The sequence below is a fragment of the Oryzias latipes genome, chromosome 1 (genome assembly GCF_053564925.1).
Source record: "Oryzias latipes strain Hd-rR chromosome 1, Olatipes_Hd-rR_3.1".
Taxonomy (NCBI): domain Eukaryota; kingdom Metazoa; phylum Chordata; class Actinopteri; order Beloniformes; family Adrianichthyidae; genus Oryzias; species Oryzias latipes.
In genome coordinates this window covers 33130829-33152706 of record NC_136237.1, presented here as the reverse complement: position 1 = coordinate 33152706, position 21878 = coordinate 33130829, and the positions used below count along the sequence as shown (strand labels likewise).

At 38.1% G+C, this 21878-nt stretch overlaps 2 protein-coding genes across 4 annotated transcripts; both read right to left on the bottom strand.

Moving 5' to 3' along the window:
- Positions 1–899: 899 nt before the first annotated feature.
- cdkn2d (cyclin-dependent kinase inhibitor 2D (p19, inhibits CDK4)) lies at positions 900–3918 on the bottom strand. Of its 2 annotated transcripts, XM_004065698.3 has the most exons (3): positions 3692–3918; positions 3175–3333; positions 900–1829 (listed from the first exon to the last, which is right to left on the bottom strand). In XM_004065698.3, exons 2-3 carry the CDS (start codon positions 3313–3315, stop codon positions 1476–1478), a joined length of 495 nt encoding a protein of 164 aa, XP_004065746.1. In that variant the 5' UTR covers positions 3316–3333; positions 3692–3918; the 3' UTR covers positions 900–1475. The 2 variants fall into 2 exon arrangements, with proteins under 2 accessions (XP_004065746.1, XP_011472587.1); XM_011474285.3 differs by lacking the exon at positions 3692–3918 and having other exon boundaries at positions 3175–3597.
- Positions 3919–4242: 324 nt separating this feature from the next.
- ap1m2 (adaptor related protein complex 1 subunit mu 2) lies at positions 4243–14041 on the bottom strand. 2 transcript variants are annotated; one of them, XM_078945764.1, is made up of 12 exons: positions 13896–14041; positions 8929–9085; positions 8744–8811; positions 8454–8584; positions 8208–8355; positions 6172–6298; positions 5934–6076; positions 5768–5839; positions 5048–5206; positions 4815–4940; positions 4578–4653; positions 4243–4483 (listed from the first exon to the last, which is right to left on the bottom strand). In XM_078945764.1, exons 1-12 carry the CDS (start codon positions 13950–13952, stop codon positions 4458–4460), a joined length of 1290 nt encoding a protein of 429 aa, XP_078801890.1. In that variant the 5' UTR covers positions 13953–14041; the 3' UTR covers positions 4243–4457. The 2 variants fall into 2 exon arrangements, with proteins under 2 accessions (XP_078801890.1, XP_023811500.1); XM_023955732.2 differs by lacking the exon at positions 13896–14041 and adding an exon at positions 11700–11916.
- Positions 14042–21878: the final 7837 nt, after the last annotated feature.

Below are 21878 nucleotides of genomic sequence, written 5' to 3'. Positions count from 1 at the left end.
CAGCTGCTTTTCCAGTTCTAAAAAAAATAAATTAAAAAAAGCTCATAATAAGCTTTAAAAAATTGCCACTGATTCTAATATGAATATTCTTTCTAAAAATGTCTGAATTGTTATTAAAAATTGAAGAAGTATAATAATTGTTTGATGAGTTTCGGTTACGCTGAGTAGCTGCGTTTTATTTTCCTTCTTGGCCAGCAGAGTTGGCTGGTGGCTCAGAAGGAAACAAAATAGCCATTGTACCGTGCCGTCTACCTCCAAGTCCGAACAAACAATCCCCTCATTCACTTGGTCACAGTGCTGTTATCTTTTTGACCTTGGAAATAGTTTTAGTTGTGTCATTCATGTCAGCCTGGAGTCACCAGCAGTACCTCTGATGACTCACCTTAAGACATTCACTTCAACTTAACAAAAAGATGAAAACAATTTTTAAACGGGTTTCTGTAGAAAAAAAAAATTTAAAAGTGAGAAAAATCTGGATCTGTGCTCAAAAAGTAGTAAAGAATAACACGTTTTCTATTAAGCTATACATCTTAGTAACTCCATGTTTGTTTATTCCCATTAACTCCTCCTCTCTTCTAGATTTCAGGCCAAAATTAGATCCAGGGTGTTGGAGGACTAGGAGTAAATGTCTATCTATACAATTTAATTATTAAAGAATACTTAAAATTATCTCAGAAATGTAAGAATTTGATTAAACTCTTCTTCAATTCCATGGGGGGGAAAGAAAATACAAAAGGTGGGTTCCTTATAAAAAAAAGAAAACAAAATCAGTAAAAATAAAGGCAACAACATGATTTTCTTTTTTTTTTAACTTCATCTCCCCTTTTTTCACATTTACTTTCCTGTTGCTATGAACACTTAAAGTATCAGTTAAAAAAAGAAAAATTCAAACACTTCGCTTTGAAGTTCAACACTTTTATTGTTTTTCCTCAAATATTAAAGTGAATAATCTCACTTTTTTCCGTAAAAGTTTTTATATAAATAACATTTAAACAAATCACAATATGTTTGTATTTACAACGTCACAGGAAATGTTCAGTCCAACAATAAATAAGAGTCAATTGAAAGTCTAAGTACATCTAATTCAGATTAACAACTAGGCAAAGCAACGAGGGTGCACCATGTCAAGTTTTGTAATTTAAAAAGAAACACACGTGTATGAATTCTTACACAATAGAAATAGTTAGGAAACACTGCGGAAACTTTATACAAATGTGCACTCCCAGTCAAAAGGGAAAACAGATATATGCATAAGTATAAGGTGCCTAAATTGCACTGTGCAAAAGAGGTATCTACAGTATATAGACACCCATCCACTGAAAATAAGCTGCCAAGACAATATGTCTTGTGTCACATATTAATGCTGAGCTACAAATAACAAAAAAAAATAATCTTTTACACAGCAATGAGTTCAAGTCACAAGGTTTGAAGCCAAAAAAAAATGAAGAATGACGACGAGTGAGAAGAAAACTTTTCTAACTATGTATATGAGCAAAAAGTGAGTCCATCATATCCGGCACACAGGAAGCTCGGGCTACATCTATCGCCGTCTGACCGCTCTGGTTGGCGTGCTTCAAGTTGGAACGCGGAGCCAGGAACTGCACGACATCGCGGTGGCCTTCCCAGATGGCAATGTGGATGGGCAGGGCGCCGTTCTGGTCAGGGATGTTCACCGAAGCTCCATTCTCCACCAGGACCTGCAGGGTGTCCAGGAACCCTGTCCTCGCTGCATCGTGGACAGGCGCTATGCCGTGTTTGTCCTGGACGTTGGCGTCTGCTCCTTTCTCCAGCAACAAGCTTGCTATTTTGGAGTTCCCCATCATCATAACCTGTTCAAAAATAAATATTGTATGCATATTTATTAGCCCTCATGCACAAATCAGCAACTTCCTTTACAGAACGCCTTCACTTTTGCTTGAAAAGAAAAATCCATCCATAATAAGAGATAGAAATAAATAAAAATATAACTGTCATAAAAAACAAATACACTAAATAAAATACAGCTTTTACTTTGAGATCTGCACTAAACCTGAAAAAGAACATTTTCATTTTTTCTGCTTACAGTTTGTTAAAGCATTTATTTTTTTATGTGTGCTATAAAAATGCAGTATCATCACGTCAAGTAGCCTGACTTAACATGTTTTACAATCTTCTAATTAAATAAAATAAAAAGTGGGAGAAAAAAAATATTTCTGTCACGTTTTTTTTAACTTATTCTTTTTCATAAAAAACACAAATGGAAAATTACCGAATAATAGAAGTGTACATTAAAAAAAAGTATATAAACAGACTCGACCATGAAGGAAATAGGGAAAAAGTTGCACCAACTAGTATCTCCACCACTGGCACTGATGCTCCAGAGACATCAGCAATAATAGTAATATATTTTATTTTCTGACCTTTATTTAATCAGGATATTCCCATTAAGATTCCAAGGGAGTACTGGGCTGCTTACAAATACATTAAAACATCTAAACAATACATTTAAATTCTAAAAATACGGAGTCATAACACAGTGAAGGATTGAAATAATAAAACAATAATTCTTGTTTGATGATTTAGTATTAATAGTATTTATATTTAATAGTATACTAGTTTACCATAGTATACCAATAAATAGTATATATTAAATAAAATACAGTACTTAGTAATAAATATTAATGGACAATTTCTAACCTTTTTCCCACCCAAATACCACTATTTTACTTTGAAATCTCTGCATGTTGGGTTAATTAAATATTGGAATAGTAATTGTTGTGTGGTTACTGTGTTTACAGTTTTTATTCGTAATTAAAGCAGCTCAAATGTAAAAAAAAAAAAAAATACCCCCGTTGCCTAAATCAGATTTCCGGTACAGTCAAGTCTGCAAATTACAGAAAGTGTCGTCGAACATTTTACTGTGAAAAGTATCAAAAACAGGAACAGCGCAACTTCCTGGAAGCGGCTATTCATTACTGAACTAATTTGGCAACATGCGCGACTTATTTATTGCGCAGAGTCAATTCCTTGTATATTACGATGGTTTAAAAAAATATTTAGCTCACTTTTTGATGTGAAGATTTTATAAGAAACAAGTGTTGAGAGTTTTATGTTTATAGCGGGCTGTAAATACAGTGGAGGAGCAAACCAACCGCCTACAGATGACTAATGTCTTACTACCGTGACAGGTCTCACCTGCAGCGCCGTCCTGCCGAACTCATTCCGGGTATCAGGATGCACCCTGCATTCCTCCAGGATCCGCTGCACTTCGCTGGTATTCCCTTTGGCTGCCGCCGCCGTCAACGCTTTGCCAGCGTCCATCTGACTGAGGACCATTATAAACTCCGTTCTTGCCTGTTCAACAGCACACGCGCCCCGTACACCATGAAAATCAACCACAGTTGGGCCATTAAAACACATAAATGCACGAGGAAGACTGAAAAAGCCAGGAAGATTGCTGTCGGCTACACCTAGCTAACAACAACATCCGGCTAACGTAACTTGTAGTTTTTACGGTGACGCCATGTTACGTGACTGTAAGCGTACTGTTTTTGACTTGGTTGTTTGGGCTAATCAAACGGCAGAAAATATCCAAATCCATATTTTTTTTATTGAGAAAATTGGCCGACACTTAAGTCACATCGACAGAGAGTTATGAAAATTAACAGAAAAGCTAAAAGCTAACCGTAAAAACCGAGCTCTTTAATCCTACCTTCGTCAATACGTTAGTATCCGAATCCTCGATACGAATTTTCAGCCCGCCGACACCGCAGTCCGGTTATTTTTTAAATACAATTCAAAATGGAAGAGTTTATAAACATTGACAAATACATTTGCGCGCTGAGATCCAAACAGTAGTGGATCTAGCCGACAATTTACAAACATTGGAGAGTAGATATGCTGGCCAATCACAGGTGGCCCAATAGGCGTTGTACTTCCATAAATGGTAAGAGAGGCGTGGTTACAACTCTGTTACTACGTTATCACTGTGGTAACAGTGGGGATTGACCAATCAGAGCGCGAAGCGAAGAAAGCGGGCGATTCGTATTCGTTTGTTTCTTCAAAGACAGTCCATTCACATTTCCACGCTTTGGTTGTATTTCTTCACAACAGTGTGGAAAAAAAGGCGGGTTCATGTCTTTCGTTTTAGGCGGAATTTGCCGGCACTGATTGCACGGTGGTGAACCACACCACGGCTGCTAAATTCAGCATATAAAGTCCTCAAGGAACAACTCACAAAGAAACAGGTGCACAAAAAACAAGTTGTTTTCAGAGGAATAATCTTATTTCAACAATTTTAAAAAGATCTGAAAAGGTGACAATAAAATCAAATTGCATGGAGATTTAATATAAAACAGTTAAAACACACAAAAAAGAAGTAAATTAAAGAAATTCTTCAGGTGCAGATAAAAGGTAAAATTCATTGTGCTCTTCTGGAAGTCCTGGAGATATGCAGTAAAGCATCTTGCAGGCTTTACTTAGGCATTTGTTCTCAACTGGTAATCTAAAACAACAACAAATGCACACAATTTAAAACACAGATAGTGTCTACTTCATACTTGAATTTTAATCAAATATACGTAATTATTATAGTATACCTCCACTTTGTGTTATATAGCGCACCCAGGGTAAAGCCTGGTAGCCACTTTTTTCAATGATTTTCATATACCGAACCTGAAAAAAAATGCATAAAGTTAAATGACACATTATTATCGCATATAGATTAGAAGGCAAAGACAAAACAAGTCAATGGACATAAAAAAAACTATTTAAAAGTCTTAATGACAATACAGTAATTGGCAACTGATATAATAAACACTTTGAAGCATTCATACCTGAATTCCTGACACTGTAAAGTATGGGATTTCAAATTTAACAGTAATGGGAGGTTTGCCTTCAAGCTCGTCCTTTTCAACACTGGGTAACCCAAAGTGAGCTCTCATGAGAAACTCTTTTCCTCCCTAAATGGTTAGATGTAGACAAGGACAATTAAAAATGTTTATAATTATGGTAAATGGAGAGAATGTAAAATGAGTGAAATGTTCTCATTCCATTGTGTGTTTCTCACAGGAAAGGACTTGATGGTCCAAAGCACCAGGTCCTTCTCAGGCACATACTTAGCACTCCCTGTGCTGGTTTTGAACTTGGGTGAATCGGCATCACTGGGGACTGGGACCCGAATCTCAACATTATTTGCCACAGATTGCTTTTTAAACTGCCCCTTTGCCTAAAAAACACAGGACAAAAAGTCATTTTGTGAAATTATCGCTAATGGTTATTATTCTTTTTTTTGGGATACAACTTCAATATTGGAATGGTTTTAAAACTTATTAAGAAAGTACACAAAGTTGTTTTTTCCTTACAAGACTCAGTAAACATCTAACAGTTCCATCTTTCTTAAAAAAACAATATTCAGGCAAACTAATACGGTTCCATATAAAAATAAAACTGTTTTTAAATGTCATTGTAAGATGCAACATTGAAAATGAAATTTAAAGCATCAAGCAGGTTCAGATGCAAAGTCGTACAGACATTCAGCCAATGTAACATATAAAAGCTGCAACTATGAAATTCTGCATATTTTGAACCCAGTAATGTTGTAAATGTGTTTGCAACCTTGCTATGCTTTGATCAAGTTTACTGGGCAAAACAAGCCCAAATCATCAACCACCATGCTTACATTTTGACATAAATTGTTTTAGCTGACATGGAGTTCAAAATAAATACATATATGAAAAATATATGAAAATTTAGAGTTGTAATTAGTCTTAAACAAGCAGCAAAGTACCTTAACCATGATTTCCACTCGACTGTGAGAAAATTTTTCTATCACAGATTCGATCCATATCAATGGTTTCACCTGCAAAACATACATTAAGTCTGTTATTTATTTATATAAACGCATAATAATAATTGCATTTTCCAAAGGTAAAAAGTAATGTGGTGAACCTTACATGAGTATTGATGCGATAAGACATCAGTTCAGACTCTCCATCAGGAGGAATGAAGGAGATGGTACGATCGCTGTCAAAGCGTGAGAGACGGACGCACTGATGGAACTTCACATCCTCCATCATCACCGTTTTCCCCTTGTCACCTGAACACAAAACACACAACCGGCGTGCTTCAAATGAAGACAGATCCTATTCAGTTTCCTGCTATAGAACAGACATAAAAAGCAAAAGTGCTTACGGCCAGTGAGAGAAAAAAGCACACGATCGTTGAGACCGAGACGCAGTTCAGGCATCCCAGACAGCATGGTCTTCAGCTTGATGCTGCCCACAATGTCGCTGCTCATCACACTGCCATTGGCATTCACCTTAAAGAGGAATAAATAAGTAATGATGAACTCAATTAGAGTTAAAAACAACCTATTTTAGTCTTTTCAAATACCAAAATGGAGAAATCTACACACATAAAAATATCAAATCAAATATTGTGTTGCTCTTACAAAAAGTTAATTTAGTAATAAATATAGCAGATCATATTGTTAGAAGGTGCAGTGGTAAATAAGACTTTTCAATTTTTTGCTGTTCATGGTTTCAAAAGCACAAACAAAAAGTATTTTATTTCTGTCCGTAACTCCACTTTGGAAATAACAAGAGCTTTTTTTTTGGTTTCCCTTTACTAAGGGTTTTTTTGTTTCTCTGGTATTTTAATAAATGTAAATTGTGTTCAGGTTTTCCTGTTGCAAGAGCCAAAGCAAAAGCTTTGACTTAGTCACCTTGAAGTTTTACACTAAAGGTTTTGACAACAGGTTGTAATCTGATGCCATTTTTCAACCGCCTGATTTCTCTTTTCTTCTCGGCCAGCTCATCTTTGCATCGGTCTTTTGATGTCTACCACGTTGGTACGATCACAAAGCGATGACAGCGTCTCCTGCAGACCATTGTTTAAAAGACAAGCTGCACAGACTCCAACCGCTGATCTTCCAACTTCCAAACCAGCACTCTCCTTTTGAAAAATGGCAGCCCCACAGAATCTGCTTCCAGAATCTGCTGTTTTCACTGAATTGGGTTTTCTCCAAACCAGTGAAATGTTGCCCACATTGCTGGCTGCAGCACAGGCATCATAGATCCAGCTCTGGGATTAGCGTTTGGCATCACTAAAGGATTATAGTGAAAGCGTCTCCTCTGAGAATTTCTTTTAAAAGGTTTGATCTGTGCATGCACGGCTGAACAAAAGAGCAGTGGATAGAGGGTAATTTTTCTGAGATGTCTCAACAGTTTCAAATATTTCCAGGCTCTCTGGTACTTTTTGGGAGGAGTCAAAGGTATATAAACATAAAAATTCAACAACAAAAAAATTGCAGCTGTAGAAATGATATATAGTCCTAAAAAACAATCTTCTTGTAAAATATTTTCTAGAGGCAGGCAAATAGGTAACCATATCGTAATCACCCAATAATATATTTTTTAAATATGTCACTTATACAAACTGAAAACAATATATCTCACTTGTTGGATCTGAAGGGTAAAATAAAGACTAAAGAATAACAACCATGTTTATTGATCAGTGTGTATTCCGGCTACAAACAAAGTTCCTAAAATGATCTCTTAGATAAGGCAAAGTAAAATGAAAGTTTTGTTGGATTCAACCATCTGTTACTTAAAAAAAAGCACAAAAAGACTTTTATTTAAATTGAATTCTGTAGTAAAGTTGTACATTTTTTTAGCATGTGTGTCAATGGGAGTTGCTCCCTACTGAAACTTGCCTCTAGTGGTCATTTGAGGAACTGCAGAATTTATTAACGGTTTGAAACAAAATGTGGGGACTTGACATAAAACAGATTTGCATGCTTTTTTTCTTAACAGTACACTGTGTTCTGCATCTGGATTGGCTGTTGACCTTGTCAATCAATCTCCTCCATGCTGTGTCTCCTGTACAGAATGTGTACAGCTTACCAGAGATACATAAATCTTTGATCACGCTCAGATCTTTGTTTTCATTCTATGACACTGGACTTATTTTTCTATGAAGGTTTGAACTTTGAGAGTTTAAACCAAAGAGAAAAATGTCTAAATGTTCATGTCTGAGAAAAGTGTGTAGTGAAGGCTTTTACAGCATCTGTAATCCTACTTTGCGGATTTCACCTTTCACAGGTTACTTTTAGAACGTAAACCCCCCAATAAGCGAGGAAACACTATTGCCTCAAGGCGTTGGATGTGAATTTGCTCTTTAAACTCAAAGTGCACTGAATTGAGCTGGACCTTCATCCTTTAACATACCAGTACATTGATGGACTCTATGACATCAATGAAGACCTCGTTCTTCTTGTATTTGATGCCTTCTGACCGCCAGGAGACGGCATTGGTCACTGTGGTCGGCACCTTGGTCTTTGCCACCTCTAACTTCGTCCCCTCCTGAGTAATGTATCTGGGGGAAAAAAATTGCCAAGAGATTCAGTTCTATGGAGTAACATCGCTTACATGCTGTATTTAAATTTGCCTTGTCTGCGCCTGTGTCTCACTCACTCCTGTAGGATTTTGCTGTCAGTAGTCTGAGGAAATCCAAAGTCCATCAGCTCATCCAGAAGCTCATAGACAACCACAAAATTATCCTGAATGCTCTCCTCCTCCAGTTCTTTAAAATACTCCGTAAACACCTGCATCACAGAAACAGATCCTTTATCTGTTGGTGCTCTGAGCAGCTGAGGTTTGGTTTTAGGTAGACACAAAGATTTCTCTGTAAACTTCTACCTGCTTAGCAGATAGATGGCAAATCTATCAAACCGGTTGAAATGATAAAGCAAAGTTTAACTCACCTCAACCAGTTTGTAAAGAAATGAGTAAACCAGGGAAGCGTTTGAGTTCTTGTTCGTGGTTGCCACAACTGCACACAGTCTGAGTCAAGGTTGGTTAACAACAGCACGTTCACGGTCAGGTGACGTTATCAGCTCCTCTGCAGCCAACGTTGTTTTAATGTGTACAAAGCAGAGTATGAGGATACGGTACAGGTTGCTGTGTTTGATCCACATGAAGTGCACGGTGCCACGTGTTATCACAGGACAGATCATGCCTTCCTCTTCCTGTTGCATGAGCAAAGGAATGAAGTGGTCGATTTCTGCCATGTCCACATCGCCTTTGTAGTTCCGACATATCAGCACCTGAGCAGAAAGTAGAAAAGCACAAAACGCTGTCGGTTGGGGATAAAAGACAAGTCTGACAAGCCATGTTCGGAATAAAATATGTGGGATAGGAAAGCTTTGATTGGTATCATGTAAACCTATTTTTCATTAAAAAAAATAGCCAACGCAAAAAACTGTTAGATGACCAACCAGCTGACGAAGCTGGACAAAATTGTATTTTTGATTCCTAAACTTTTTTCAAACTCTTCAGGGAAGTCTTGGGCACGAATCATAGGTCAGTAGGGTTCATGTCTCTACTCGGAGACCAATTACAAAAGCTTTACTTCAAAATATCGGCGTGCAACTTTTCTGGAAATATTTTTACAACATCTTCATAAGTTTTAAAACTATTGTTCATTAGAATATGCTCACAAAGGAGGCAACAGGAATAATTCTACCTTTGCAACACATAAAGCATGCTACTTATGGAGTCCTGCAAATGCACTTAGTTTAGAATATGGCATATTTTTGTATAGATTGATTTCCTGTTTTGGCATCTTGACCCACACCAAAAAAAAAGAGCAAATTGAAAAAAAACATCACAAATAAAGGCTGCAAACATCATTGCATGGCCTGCAGGCAGTTCCCACGCTCGCCGTAGTGGCTGACCAGCTGCTACATGACCCTCACTCATCCCCTCTGCCTTTGCCACCGTGGTCAGCGCTGCGCGTGGCAAATTTACGAAAAAACACCTTTTTTAGAATGACGGCTTTTTTGTTAGTTTTATCTCCATAGCAACCATATAATTTTTGGGTCTGCCTGGGGGTGATGAACAGATCTGTGTTATATTTAAAAGAATCTGCGAAAGTAAACTTTTGGTTTTCCTTGGCAACTGAGTTTTTTTGTTTGTTTGTTTGTAAACCACGTCAACATTCCTAATTTGTTGATTTTGTATGTTACGTCGTTTCGTTCAGCCAAAAATTCTTGAATTAAATTTCTACATTTGTAAGCTCACTATGCTAATGCTGTTCAGAATCTACAAACTTTAAAATCAACTTTTTTGATTTTTCAAATGGCTTCCTAATGATGCTTGAGGAGTTAAGAATGAAAATAGGAAAATAGGAAAATTTCTAGGACTTTTTATTTTTAAAAGGTGATTTTTTTTAAAGAAAATTCAAGAAGGCGGCCTGTGCCACAGGTCAAAGGTCAACGAAACTTCGGTGGAGTTGCAGACTTAGGTTGTGTCCGAACTCCTTTACTACTCACTATATAGTTCACTATATAGTACGTTCACCATTTTGTAGTGTTGTCTGAATCTTCAATACAAAAATCAAGTGCTTTAGGAATTTCACAGAAGCCTCTGCGAAAAACCAGTGTGCATCGATGGTCACTAGATTGGTGAATATAGACAACAATGTGTTGCGTAGGAACAATTTTTGCCCAAAAAAATTGTATTTAAATGTATTTTTTTAATAAACCATCAACGTTTTTGTATTCATAAGACAGTGCATTCACAAAACGATCATTTCAATTATATTTTAACTTCGTGAAATCCATGACAACATATTCGCCATAAAAAAAGAAAAGAAAAGAAAAGAAAAGTAGTAAGCATGGTGTCCGAATTGCTTTTAAAATCCAGGGCACTACATAGTCCAGTACTATATAGTGTTTTAGTAGTTAGGGATTAGGGTGGGAATTCGGACAGAGCTGTAGTGGGGTGTGTGAAAATTTTTACTCATATTGTGCGATAATGGCCGCCAAGTCGTAGGTCTTGTGGCCATCCCACAATACTTTCAAAACTTCCTTTGGGTATCCCCCACAGGTGTGCTTTGTTAGTGGATATAGAAATATTTTTTGAGCCTCAAATAAGATTTTGGCCCCATTAGACACTTTCGCACACTGTCATCTCTTTTTTTTTTTGGTGGGGGGAAATGCTTTACTATGCCCATTAATTAATTTACATGCATTTACAAGGTGCAAGTAAATTTTAAGGAGATTATGAGCATGTGGCGGGGGCAACATTTTTGCTCCAAGGTGCAGTAAAAAGAAGAAGAGTCACGAAAACGATATGATCCCTGCAGTCCAGGACTGCTAAATCAGACTTTGAAGCAGACCAAAGCAGCTTCCTTTTATTTTGAGAACAATGGCTTTCACATTTCCCAGTTCCACTATGCAAAGCAGCCCTAAACTTGACACCTGCCCCCCACCCCCCACCCCACACACGCAGCAGCAAAACTGAAAACCTGCTGCGGGTCTCTGAGGAGGCAGGAGAAACGCTCCGACAGGATTGCATGTCACACAACTCCTTCATGATCTTGGCGTCAGACGCCCCCTTTAACACACTCGATCTTCTTTAAGCCTTTGCGAGGCTCCCACCCACACCCGCAGGCGCCCTGCAGATGCTGCGCCAGCTGCGCACCGAGTAGCAGCCGCTAAAAACCGGAAGTGGAAAGAAGCCGTGAATGAATAATGATCCCGACGCACGCGCGTCATTACATTTTAACGAATACATGAATGTTTAATGGCTGAGGAAAATGACCTGAAGTCGGTTCAAAAGTTGCTTCGATGTCATAAATAAATAGATAAAGACATAAATGTGCGTGTTGTCCGTTAAAACGAGAGTAATAACTTAACCCCCGGTGACGATCTTTACCTTTCCCTTCAGGTCCAACACAAAAATAGCTGAGGCGGACATCGTGCTCGAACCTGCAACTCTTCACTAATAAGCAAACAACTTTCAGCTTACGGTGGTTCCGTCTTCCCTTTCGCTATCAAACCCCAGAGAAAACCATAAGTGGGAGAGCAGTCCGCCGAGGCAGTTTTTTTTTCACCTCTGAGAATGTCGTGACGTGGTCACGCAGGTGAAACATTAACCTCACCTGAACGCGTGGACCCGAAGAGGCTGTGCTGAGCAACTTGACCACAAGAGGGCGCCACCGAAGCAGAGTTGGAAAATCAGGTCAACAACTCTGTTCAGGACGAATGTCATTCATACATTTAGACTTAACTATGCTCTTTATATGACACAATAGACCATTTATTGTTGGTCTGTACCAAAACACAAACATTTTACATGCATAACTGCAAAACTGGTTGGAGCTAAAGAAGTTCCCGTGGCTCTAGAGATGATACAATTGGAATCCTTCTACCAAACAAAGATTCCTGAAAAGAAACCCCATTTTCAATCTATTTTTCATTAATCTGGAAATGTGTATAAAATCCTTCAAATATATCAAAAGATATATAGGAAAAAATATACAAAAAGTTAACTAAAACGACATTTAAGATTTTTTTTTTGGGGGGGGGGGGGTGTTTGTTTGACACTTAAGCTTGTTATAAAGATATGTTTTGATTTTTGTTTTTTGATTTTTTGTTTAATTTAATTTTAGTTATCTTCTCTGCCTAATATAACCTTGAAAAAAAACTACGTTTGGGGCTTCTTTACAATTTCATCTTTTTTAATCTAAAAAATATGATAAATTTGCTCCCTTAAACTATTCGCCACAAATACACAAAAATATTTTTAGTACTCAAATAAACATTTTTTTTAGAATTTTTTTTGGAACAAATTAGAATTTTGTGGATATAAAATAGTATATAATGCAGGCATATTTGTTTTTTGTGTACCCTAATTTGCAATTGGTGGGTACAAATGAGTATTTTTTCAGTGAACAAATTCATATTTTGTATCATATAGGCACAAATTATTATTTTCAGCGCACATATTAGCATTTTGCCAACACAAATTTAGATTTTGTGAACACAAATTAGCATTTTCTGTTCACAAATTAACATTTTGTATCCATTTTGTGCACATAAATGAGCATTTTGTGTGCACAAATTAGCAAAGCATGCATGCAATTACTTGAAAAAAAAATAGTTTTACGCCACGCCAAGTATCAGGAATAAACGCTCACTTTGGGTAATCTAAAGCATTAAAGGATAAGTTAATAAAAAGTCTTTTTTAATCAATGTAAAATATTGCTGAATTAATCAAATAAAAAGCTAATATTAGAAATACCAGGAAATGGCTTTCCGAGTATATGAAGACTACAGCCCTGAGGTGGTGGAACAGAGGAAAGTTTATAAAACTGTGATGTCGGACATGTATCAGAAAGGCTTGCGGCCCTCTCTGCTTTACCCAGCACGGTTACGCATCATCAAAACGGATGGCACCCGTGTCATGTTCAACTCTGTGGATGAGGCTAAAAAGTTTGTGGAAGACTTTGGACGAGATTAAACTGTCTACTTCAGGTGAAGTATGGAGCTGCTCTAATGCCAAACCATTAGCGTGTAGCTAAGCGTGATGCTCCATGCTTCACGCTACAATCTGCCAATAATTGTTTACAATGGGTATTTCATAAATACTCTTTAAGATATTACGTCCATTCCTTACTTGCTGTTTCTGTGTGTTTGTTTTAAAGTTTACCTTGTTCTCTTAAACTTTATTTTTTTATCTTTATTTTTTTAATAGTTTAACTTACTATTTAAGTATTTGTAGGATAGGTAGGTTGAGTATGGAAGGTTTGCATTTAGATAAGGTAGGTGTGCTGCAGACATTTGCAGCTAGTTTCACCTGTTTTTTTTTTTTTTTTTTTGTTTGTTGTTGTTGTCTTTTTGGGGGGGAGGGGGCTGTTTGGGGTTTGCTGTCTATGTTTCTAGCTCGAACGTTGTATAAATGGTCTGGTGATTATTTCATCCCTCCCTAGCAACACAAGTTGTAATGGCTGGTTCCATTAATATTATCACCTGGAATGTAAAGGGCTTAAATCACCCCATTAAAAGAAAGAAGGCTCTGACACACTTAAAAAATTTGAGCGCGGATATAATCTTCCTACAAGAAACTCACCTCAAAATCTCGGATCACAACCGGTTGAAATGTGGCTGGGTGGGGCAGCTTTTTCATTCTTCCTTTCAAGGGAAAGCTAGAGGGACTGCAATACTTATAAGAAAAAATATCTCTTTTACATGCTCCTCTGTCCTGGCTGATCCGGCTGGCAGATACATCATAGTTACTGGCTCACTTTATAATCTTGGTGTTATTTTGGTCAATATTTATGCTCCCAATTGCGATGATCCTTCCTTTTTCGCACGCGTTTTTGGTCAGATACCGTGCCTTAACACACATTTCCTTATTATGGGAGGAGACTTTAACCTATGCCTGAACCCTGGGCTGGATAGGTCGTCTGTGAAACCTGGATACTCTGTACCTAAATCTGTTGCCCATGTTCAATCATTCCTCTCCACCTATGGCGTTTTGGATATCTGGCGTTTTTTACACCCACAAGACAGGCAATATTCCTTCTTCTCAAATGCGCATCAGTCTTACAGCAGAATCGACTATCTCTTTACAGATAACAAATTGACTCCAAATATTCAGCTATGTCATTATCAACCAATTGTAATATCTGACCACGCCCCTCTTGTGCTAAAACTGAATATACCTGCTTCCTTTTCTCCCAGGAGACACTGGAGATTTAACTCTCTTTTACTGAGTGACGAAACATTTGTAGATTTCATCTCAGACCAGATCTCCTTTTTCCTGGAATTTAATCTAACATCTGATGTCCCTATTGCAACTGTTTGGGAGGCTCTTAAGGCCTATCTTAGAGGTCAAGTGATATCTTTTATGGCCAAAAAGAAACGTGATTCTGTATCAAGGCAGAAAGATCTGGAAAAACAAATAGCTGATGTGGATCAAAGGCACTCTCAAAACCCCACACAAGATTTATATAAAAAGCGCTTGGCACTCAGTGCTGAGCATGACAGGCTCACATCACACTCTATTGAATACTTGTTAATGAAAAATCGGAGCAACATGTATGAACATGGGGATAAGGCAGGTGAAATACTGGCGAGGCAACTGAAAAGTGCGAGGGCCAAGCAAGTTATTCATGGGGTTGCTGCACCAGATGGCACAGTTTTGACTGACCAGCAGGAAATAAATGATGCTTTCCAATCTTATTACTACAAATTATATAGCTCTGATAATATGTGCAACTCTAACCTTCTTTCTGAATTTTTTAGAGACCTACAAATACCCACCCTGAGATCAGAGGAACTGTCGAGGTTGAATGCGCCTATACAACAGCAGGAAGTCTTGAAAGCAATTAGGGCTTTACATCCACAGAAATCACCAGGCCCCGATGGTCTGCCAAGTGAGTTTTATTCTACTTTTGCTGAAAAACTGGCCCCTTTGATGACCACAATGTTTGCAGACTCTTTCTGCAAAGGTACTCTTCCTAATAGTTTGAACCAAGCCAGTATTACTTTACTCCCTAAAAAGGATAAAAACCTACTAGAGTGCGGTTCTTACAGGCCAATTTCACTCTTGAATACTGACTATAAAATCCTGGCTAAAGTCCTTGCCTGCCGACTCGAAACTGTCCTGCCTAGTCTTGTCTCTAATGACCAATCTGGTTTTGTTAAGGACCGTCGGTCATTTTTTAGTATTAGACGGCTTTTCAATATTTTATACACCCCTAGTGTAACCGAATCTGAATGCCTTCTTTCCATGGACGCTGAGAAAGCCTTTGATAGGATTGAATGGAAATATCTTTTTGAGACTCTAAACAAATTTGGGGTCGGGTCATCCTTTCTATCATGGGTCAAGCTTTTGTATACTTGTCCATCTGCTACAGTACTCACTAATAATACCTACTCCAAACCGTTTAGTCTGCACCGTGGTACCCGACAGGGCTGCCCCCTCAGCCCACTACTCTTTGTGTTAGCCATCGAGCCCTTAGCAATAACAATAAGGAAAAATAATTACATTTGTGGCATTTCAAGATGGGGTACAGAACATAAGTTAGCCCTTTATGCGGATGACCTCCTGCTGTTTATATCTAAGGCTAAAGACACTATCCCTCACGTTTTAGAACTGCTTGGTAAGTTTGGAACTATCTCCGGTTACAAAATAAATCTGCAGAAAAGTGAGCTATTGCCACTTAACATATCTGATTCAGCCATGAAGGAAATTACTCTCCCATTTAAGATAACAAAAACTAGCTTTGTCTATTTAGGAATAACTGTAACACAAAAACCCTGTGATCTGTTTAAAGAAAATTTTGGGAAACTGCAGGTGACAATACAACAGGACCTGGCTAAATGGTCTCCCCTCTACCTCTCGCTAGTTGGGAGAGTGAACGTGGTTAAGATGTCTGTATTACCCAGATTTCTATATCTATTTCAGAGCATCCCCGTATATATCCCTAATAGTTACTTTAAAAAACTTGACTCTATTATCTCAGCGTTCATATGGAACGGCAAAAAACCACGGCTGCGCAAGGAACATCTGCAGAAAGCAAAACAACATGGTGGTTTTTCACTTCCAAATTTACGCTATTATTATTGGGCTGCTAATCTGTTTTGTGTGACATACTGGGCACATTACTCTTATGATGTTGGACCGCCGTGGGTGGAGATGGAAAAACTTTCTGCTGGACCTGGTCTGTTACCCTCGGTCGTTGGTGCAGCACTCCCACTGACTAAACCTCTGACTATTGATAATCCTGTAGTACATAACTCGATTAAAATCTGCCATCAATTCAGGAAACATTTTGGTTACTTAGGGATGAGCCTGCAAGTTCCAATAGCATCCAATACATTTTTCCAACCTTCATTGTTGGATGCTGCATTTCAGAGGTGGCGGCGACACGGTTTGACGACCTTTAACGATTTATTTTTTGATAATCAATTTGCCACTTTTCAGCAACTGGTCGACAAATATAATGTTCCTAACTCAGATTTTTTTAGATACTTGCAGGTGCGTCATCTCATCATGACCTCCATCACAGGGTTCCCTATTAAACCTCCTCAAAATACTCTGGATAACATTTTGATCTTCAATCCCACCCGGAAGAAATCCATCTCTAAATTGCTTGGCATGATCTCAGCCATAGAGTCTTCCTCGATGCTAACCATTAAAACATATTGGGAGCAGGATCTTGATGAAACCATTAATGAAACAGACTGGGAAAATATAGTGAGGAACATCAACTCATCCTCGATTTGTGCAAAACACTGTCTATTGCAGTTTAAGGTTGTGCATCGTGCTCACCTCTGTAAAGCCAGATTAGCCCAAATGTACCCACAAATTGATCCACTGTGTAACAGATGCAAATCAGCAGAGGCCACACTAGTTCATACTTTTTGGTACTGCCCCAAAATACAGTGCTTTTGGGGAAATATATGTGAGGCACTTAGCTGCATCTTGGGAGTCCAACTGACTTTAAACCCACTTATATTTCTGTTTGGAATAAACAGCGGGGCTCCGACATTGCCTCCAGGTGGTCAGAGAATCATTACTTTTACAACTTTACTAGCTCGACGCCTCATTCTGCTTAAGTGGAAAGATGCTGCCCCACCCACTTTATCACATTGGATTCAAGATGTGCTTTACCATCTTAAGCTTGAAAAAATAAGATTTACTGTAAGACAATCAGAGCATAAATTTTATAAGGTATGGAGACCATTTCTCAACTTTTATAGTTTACCATCTACAAGTGTAACAGAATGATGCCGTTTTTTTTTTTTTTTTTTTTTCTTCTTCTTTACGTGTGTATTAATATATTTGCACTTTACTTATTTTTTTATTTTATTTTTTTGTAATGTATATGCTATTTAACCTATACTGTGACAGATTTTATATATTCATGTTTCTGCTTATAACTTGCACCATTTTATTTCCTTATATTTCCATTACTAAAATTGATATTGGTGTATATGACACTGACAGCAGCAGGGGGTGGGGGACTGGGTTTTGAGTTTGTTTGTTCTATGTTTTAAAACTGAAAACTTAATAAATATATAAAACACTAAAAAGCTAATATTAGTGTATTTATTTCAAAAAATTAATTAAAAATTAATAAGAACTTCAGTGCTTAATGGTGTAAAACAAAAAGTAAACAGAAGGAAACTCAGACAGGAAAGAGACAGAGCAGTGGCTTTAAATCACTCATTTGTGTTTTAAATTTAATGACATTTTTGGATTCTAATTCATAAAGACTGCATCGCTGTAAGCATAACTGATGAGGGAATGAACAAGTTGCCCAAGATGGGTTTATTGAGTTATATTCCTTAAAATGTAATTAAGCTTTTGCATTTTATTGAAGTCCGGCTTCAGATCAATCTTAATCCGTAGCTTGAAGGATTTGACTTTAGGGCTTGACAAATATTTACTGCTCACATGCAAAGGGGAACTTATTTAGCCATAAACGCTGTGGGCCTCTCTGTGAGGCTTTATGCCCCACGTCTCAGTCTGGATGCTTCTTCTTATCAGCTCTGTGCAGGAAAACAGTGACTCACAAAAGTACACATCCTGAGGTGAGTAAATGAGTGTCTGTCAAAAAGCAGATGGGGATCAAATGTTTTCAGCATCTCCCTCCCTTAGTCCATTCTGTGTGTGATGCTCTTATCTGAGCTGCACTCTTTGCCTTTGGGTTGTAAAGGAGGGAGTCACGCCTCATGAGGACTGAGCTCACCTTGGATACGAACCACAATATAACAAAAATGATACTCTTGTTTTCTAAATTTACACAAATGAATTATAACGTTGTTCCTTAAACAATACTGCTTCAAATATCACCACTTTTATACTAAACTCACAAAAGTACGGTACTCTTAAGGAGAATCTTCTTTCTTTTTTAAAGTTTAAAAAAAAAATAGATGCCAAAATGGGATAATTAAAAATAATTGCTCACAGGTAATTTACTGGTTTGACCTCTCTCCAAAGAAGAGTTAGAAGAAAAAATTCCAACCAAACCATGTTGGAGTGGAAAATTTCAGATTAATGGTATTAGGAATATCTGGTGTTTGTTTTTCAAAGTAATCCCACAAATAGTAAAAAGTTTCATTTTTTAAAATTTAAATTAAGGACTTAAAAAGAGGAAATGTGTTGAAAGGATTGCTGGAAAAACTTGAAATCATACTGTCAGAAACTAGATAACATACTTTATACTGCACTTTTTACACCATCCATTCTATTAATAAAATATTTTATAAGTATTTTATAATTTACAAGTCTTTATAAGAGTTTGTTAGTAATTCACCTCTGAGTTAAGGGCAGGACTGTTGGTTTGAAGTAAGCCTGCCTCTAATAATTTTTAATTTATATTATTTATATTATTATTTATTTTTTGCTTTCTTTCCCACTAGCTTACAGCCCTTCTCCCCCCTGATGCAACAAAGATGGCGAGCAATATTGGAGCTATTCAGCCGGACAGTTTTAGTCAGATACCGGCTCAGACGAGGAAAACGAAGACGTACACGGATCTATTTGTCTACAAGTAATTGCATGGATGGAGCGGAGCAGGGAGCTTGCGGCTTGCCGTAGAAGCTTCTAAGTCACACCTACAACCTTATTCCGGCAGCATTTTTTGCGTCTGCACTGGATTTACCATGAAAAATATTTCAAATTGTAATTTAACGCTGAATATATTTTTTGATATAAGTCCTCCATCCAGAGGAAAATGCCACAAGAACATGTTAAAAACAGGATTTTCATTGGACCATGTCTCTAATCGCTGGAACATTAAATGGAATCCAGTTTTAAATTAAATCCTGTTTAAGGTTAATAAAATATTTTTCAATGATTTGAATATAAAGCAAAAGTTCCCGAAAAAATTCCTATCATACAGTTAAACATGTATGATAGGTAATAAGAGTGTAGAATAACCCAACCCTCAGCCCCTTGAGTGGCAGCGGCCCAGGTGGTTCAGCAGGTCAGCCGGTGATCAGCGATTCAACCCCCCCAGTCAACTGTTGTTGTGTCCTTGGGCAACACACTTCACCCTTTCTGCCTTCAGTGTGGCTCCACCGGTGCATGAATGTCCCGGCGATGGTCAGAGGGCAACCACGCCCCGTCCTGTCAGTCTGCCCCAGGCTACACCAGCAGCTCACCATCACCAAGCATGACTGAGGAGTGAATGAATAATGCATACACATTGTAAGCACTTTGAGCAACTGGAAAAGCGCAGAAAAATCCAATATTATTATTATCAAAAGCACTACAGACATTTCATGAGCTGTGGAGATAACAGGTTTCTCAAAACATCTCTGTATCTCTGCAAGTTGGGTTTGCTACCCGATACGTAATATAATATCTCAGCATTGTGGGAAACGCTGCATCTTGTGTGTGTGCAGGGAGGAATGAGAAGACGAGTCCAGATCTCAGTGGGGGGGACACTGAAGTTTTTAGAGAACATTTGCAGTTGATTGTTTGAGAAATTGTTGTCCAGCTGAGTAGCTCATGTGTTTTGTTTTTTCAAACTCTGATAAAGAAAAATCTCATTTAGGAACACCAAATAAACCATTTGTGTCCTCTCACGCCCTTGCAGGAATCCGCCCACCGTCTTTGCCCCTCAGGCTGTCCAGGTGAGACCTGCATCTCATCAGGAGCTTTTGGTGATGCTGCTGGATACCTGACAGGGGAGTTTCTTTCCATCTACGCCTTATCTTCCGAGGACACTCCCACTTTGCTTACACAAAAGTGGTGTGAGATGCAGCTCCTCCCCTTTTTTCTTCACCTGGCCAATTGAAAGCCAGCATACATATGTAAACGATGAGGAGAGGATGTGAATGACAGCCAGCAGAGCAGGTAACAGGTGCCTCCTGAGTCCAGAATGCATCTGTCTTTTGTCCCATGGGCTCTACCAGAGACAAAAACACAAACAGACAATTTGAGACATTTAAGAGATTGGCTGTCGCCGTCAAATCAGTCAGCCATGGTTTTTGTGGCATTTCCAGGAATGGACAAAACCCAGACGTTCAGCCTCGATCAGGTGTGATGGGCGTGGAGCCCTGGAATGTGGACGTAGAACTCGATGAACAACATACCTCACCCTCCGTGTTGTAAAACATCGTGATGGCACACCGTGTCCCAAAACAAGGACGGTCTATGATCCTAACTTCCTGCAACCCCATCCCCTCACACACGTATATTTCTACTCTCTCTAGAGGAAATGATGCACATGTCTTTATGAACGGCCCTTCATGTTTTCCCCCCCTGTTGTTTCCTATTTTCTTTAAGCTGATTTGTTTGCTACCCTATTTTTAGAATTGATCACGTTTTTCAAAAGTTAAAAAAACCTTCCTACTTTGGCTGCCTGGATCTTCTCTACAAAACTGGCTTTCGTGCGTCACGGCAAACATTTTTCCACGGAACTCAAACACACTTTACAGGTTGAAGTGGGATTTCTGTCCACAACTGACCCAGCTGGAACAGACTCTTCTGACCCCGATTGATATGAACGAGTGGATTTATTCCAGCATGAAAATTTCAGTCAATTTTAAATTAGCTGAATAAATCAGAATGAGAGTTCTGATTAAAAAAAAAACAAAAAAAAACCACACAGTCCTGAATAAAAAAGGGGGATCAATCAACTCTGACTCAAAGAACTCCCTTTTCAGTTGAATGAATACAGTCTTTTTTTTCCTGCTTCCTCTGTAACCTCCTCTTGGCAGAACGCTTGACTGATCAAGGCTTTTGGTCTCCAGAATTTGATATCAATTATGTAGGAGCTTAATCACATTAGTGTTCGTCTGGTTCTTTGCTCTTTGGGACATATGTAAAGGTCATTTTTGGTGACTAAGAAAGGAAATTTCCTCCAACTTTGAGTGGATGTGCGCAACTATTTTTCAGGCAACACATCATGGATATTAACTTTTGTATTATTTTTCTCTCAGTTACTTGTGTCTTTGTTTTTTTTAAGACTTCAGGATTTAAAAAGTCATTATGTAATTATATGAAGGGTAATGATCTGCTAAAGTCATGAGAGCAGAGATCTAAGTTGGTGAAATCACAAACCCGACATTCAACAAGCAGAAAAACGAG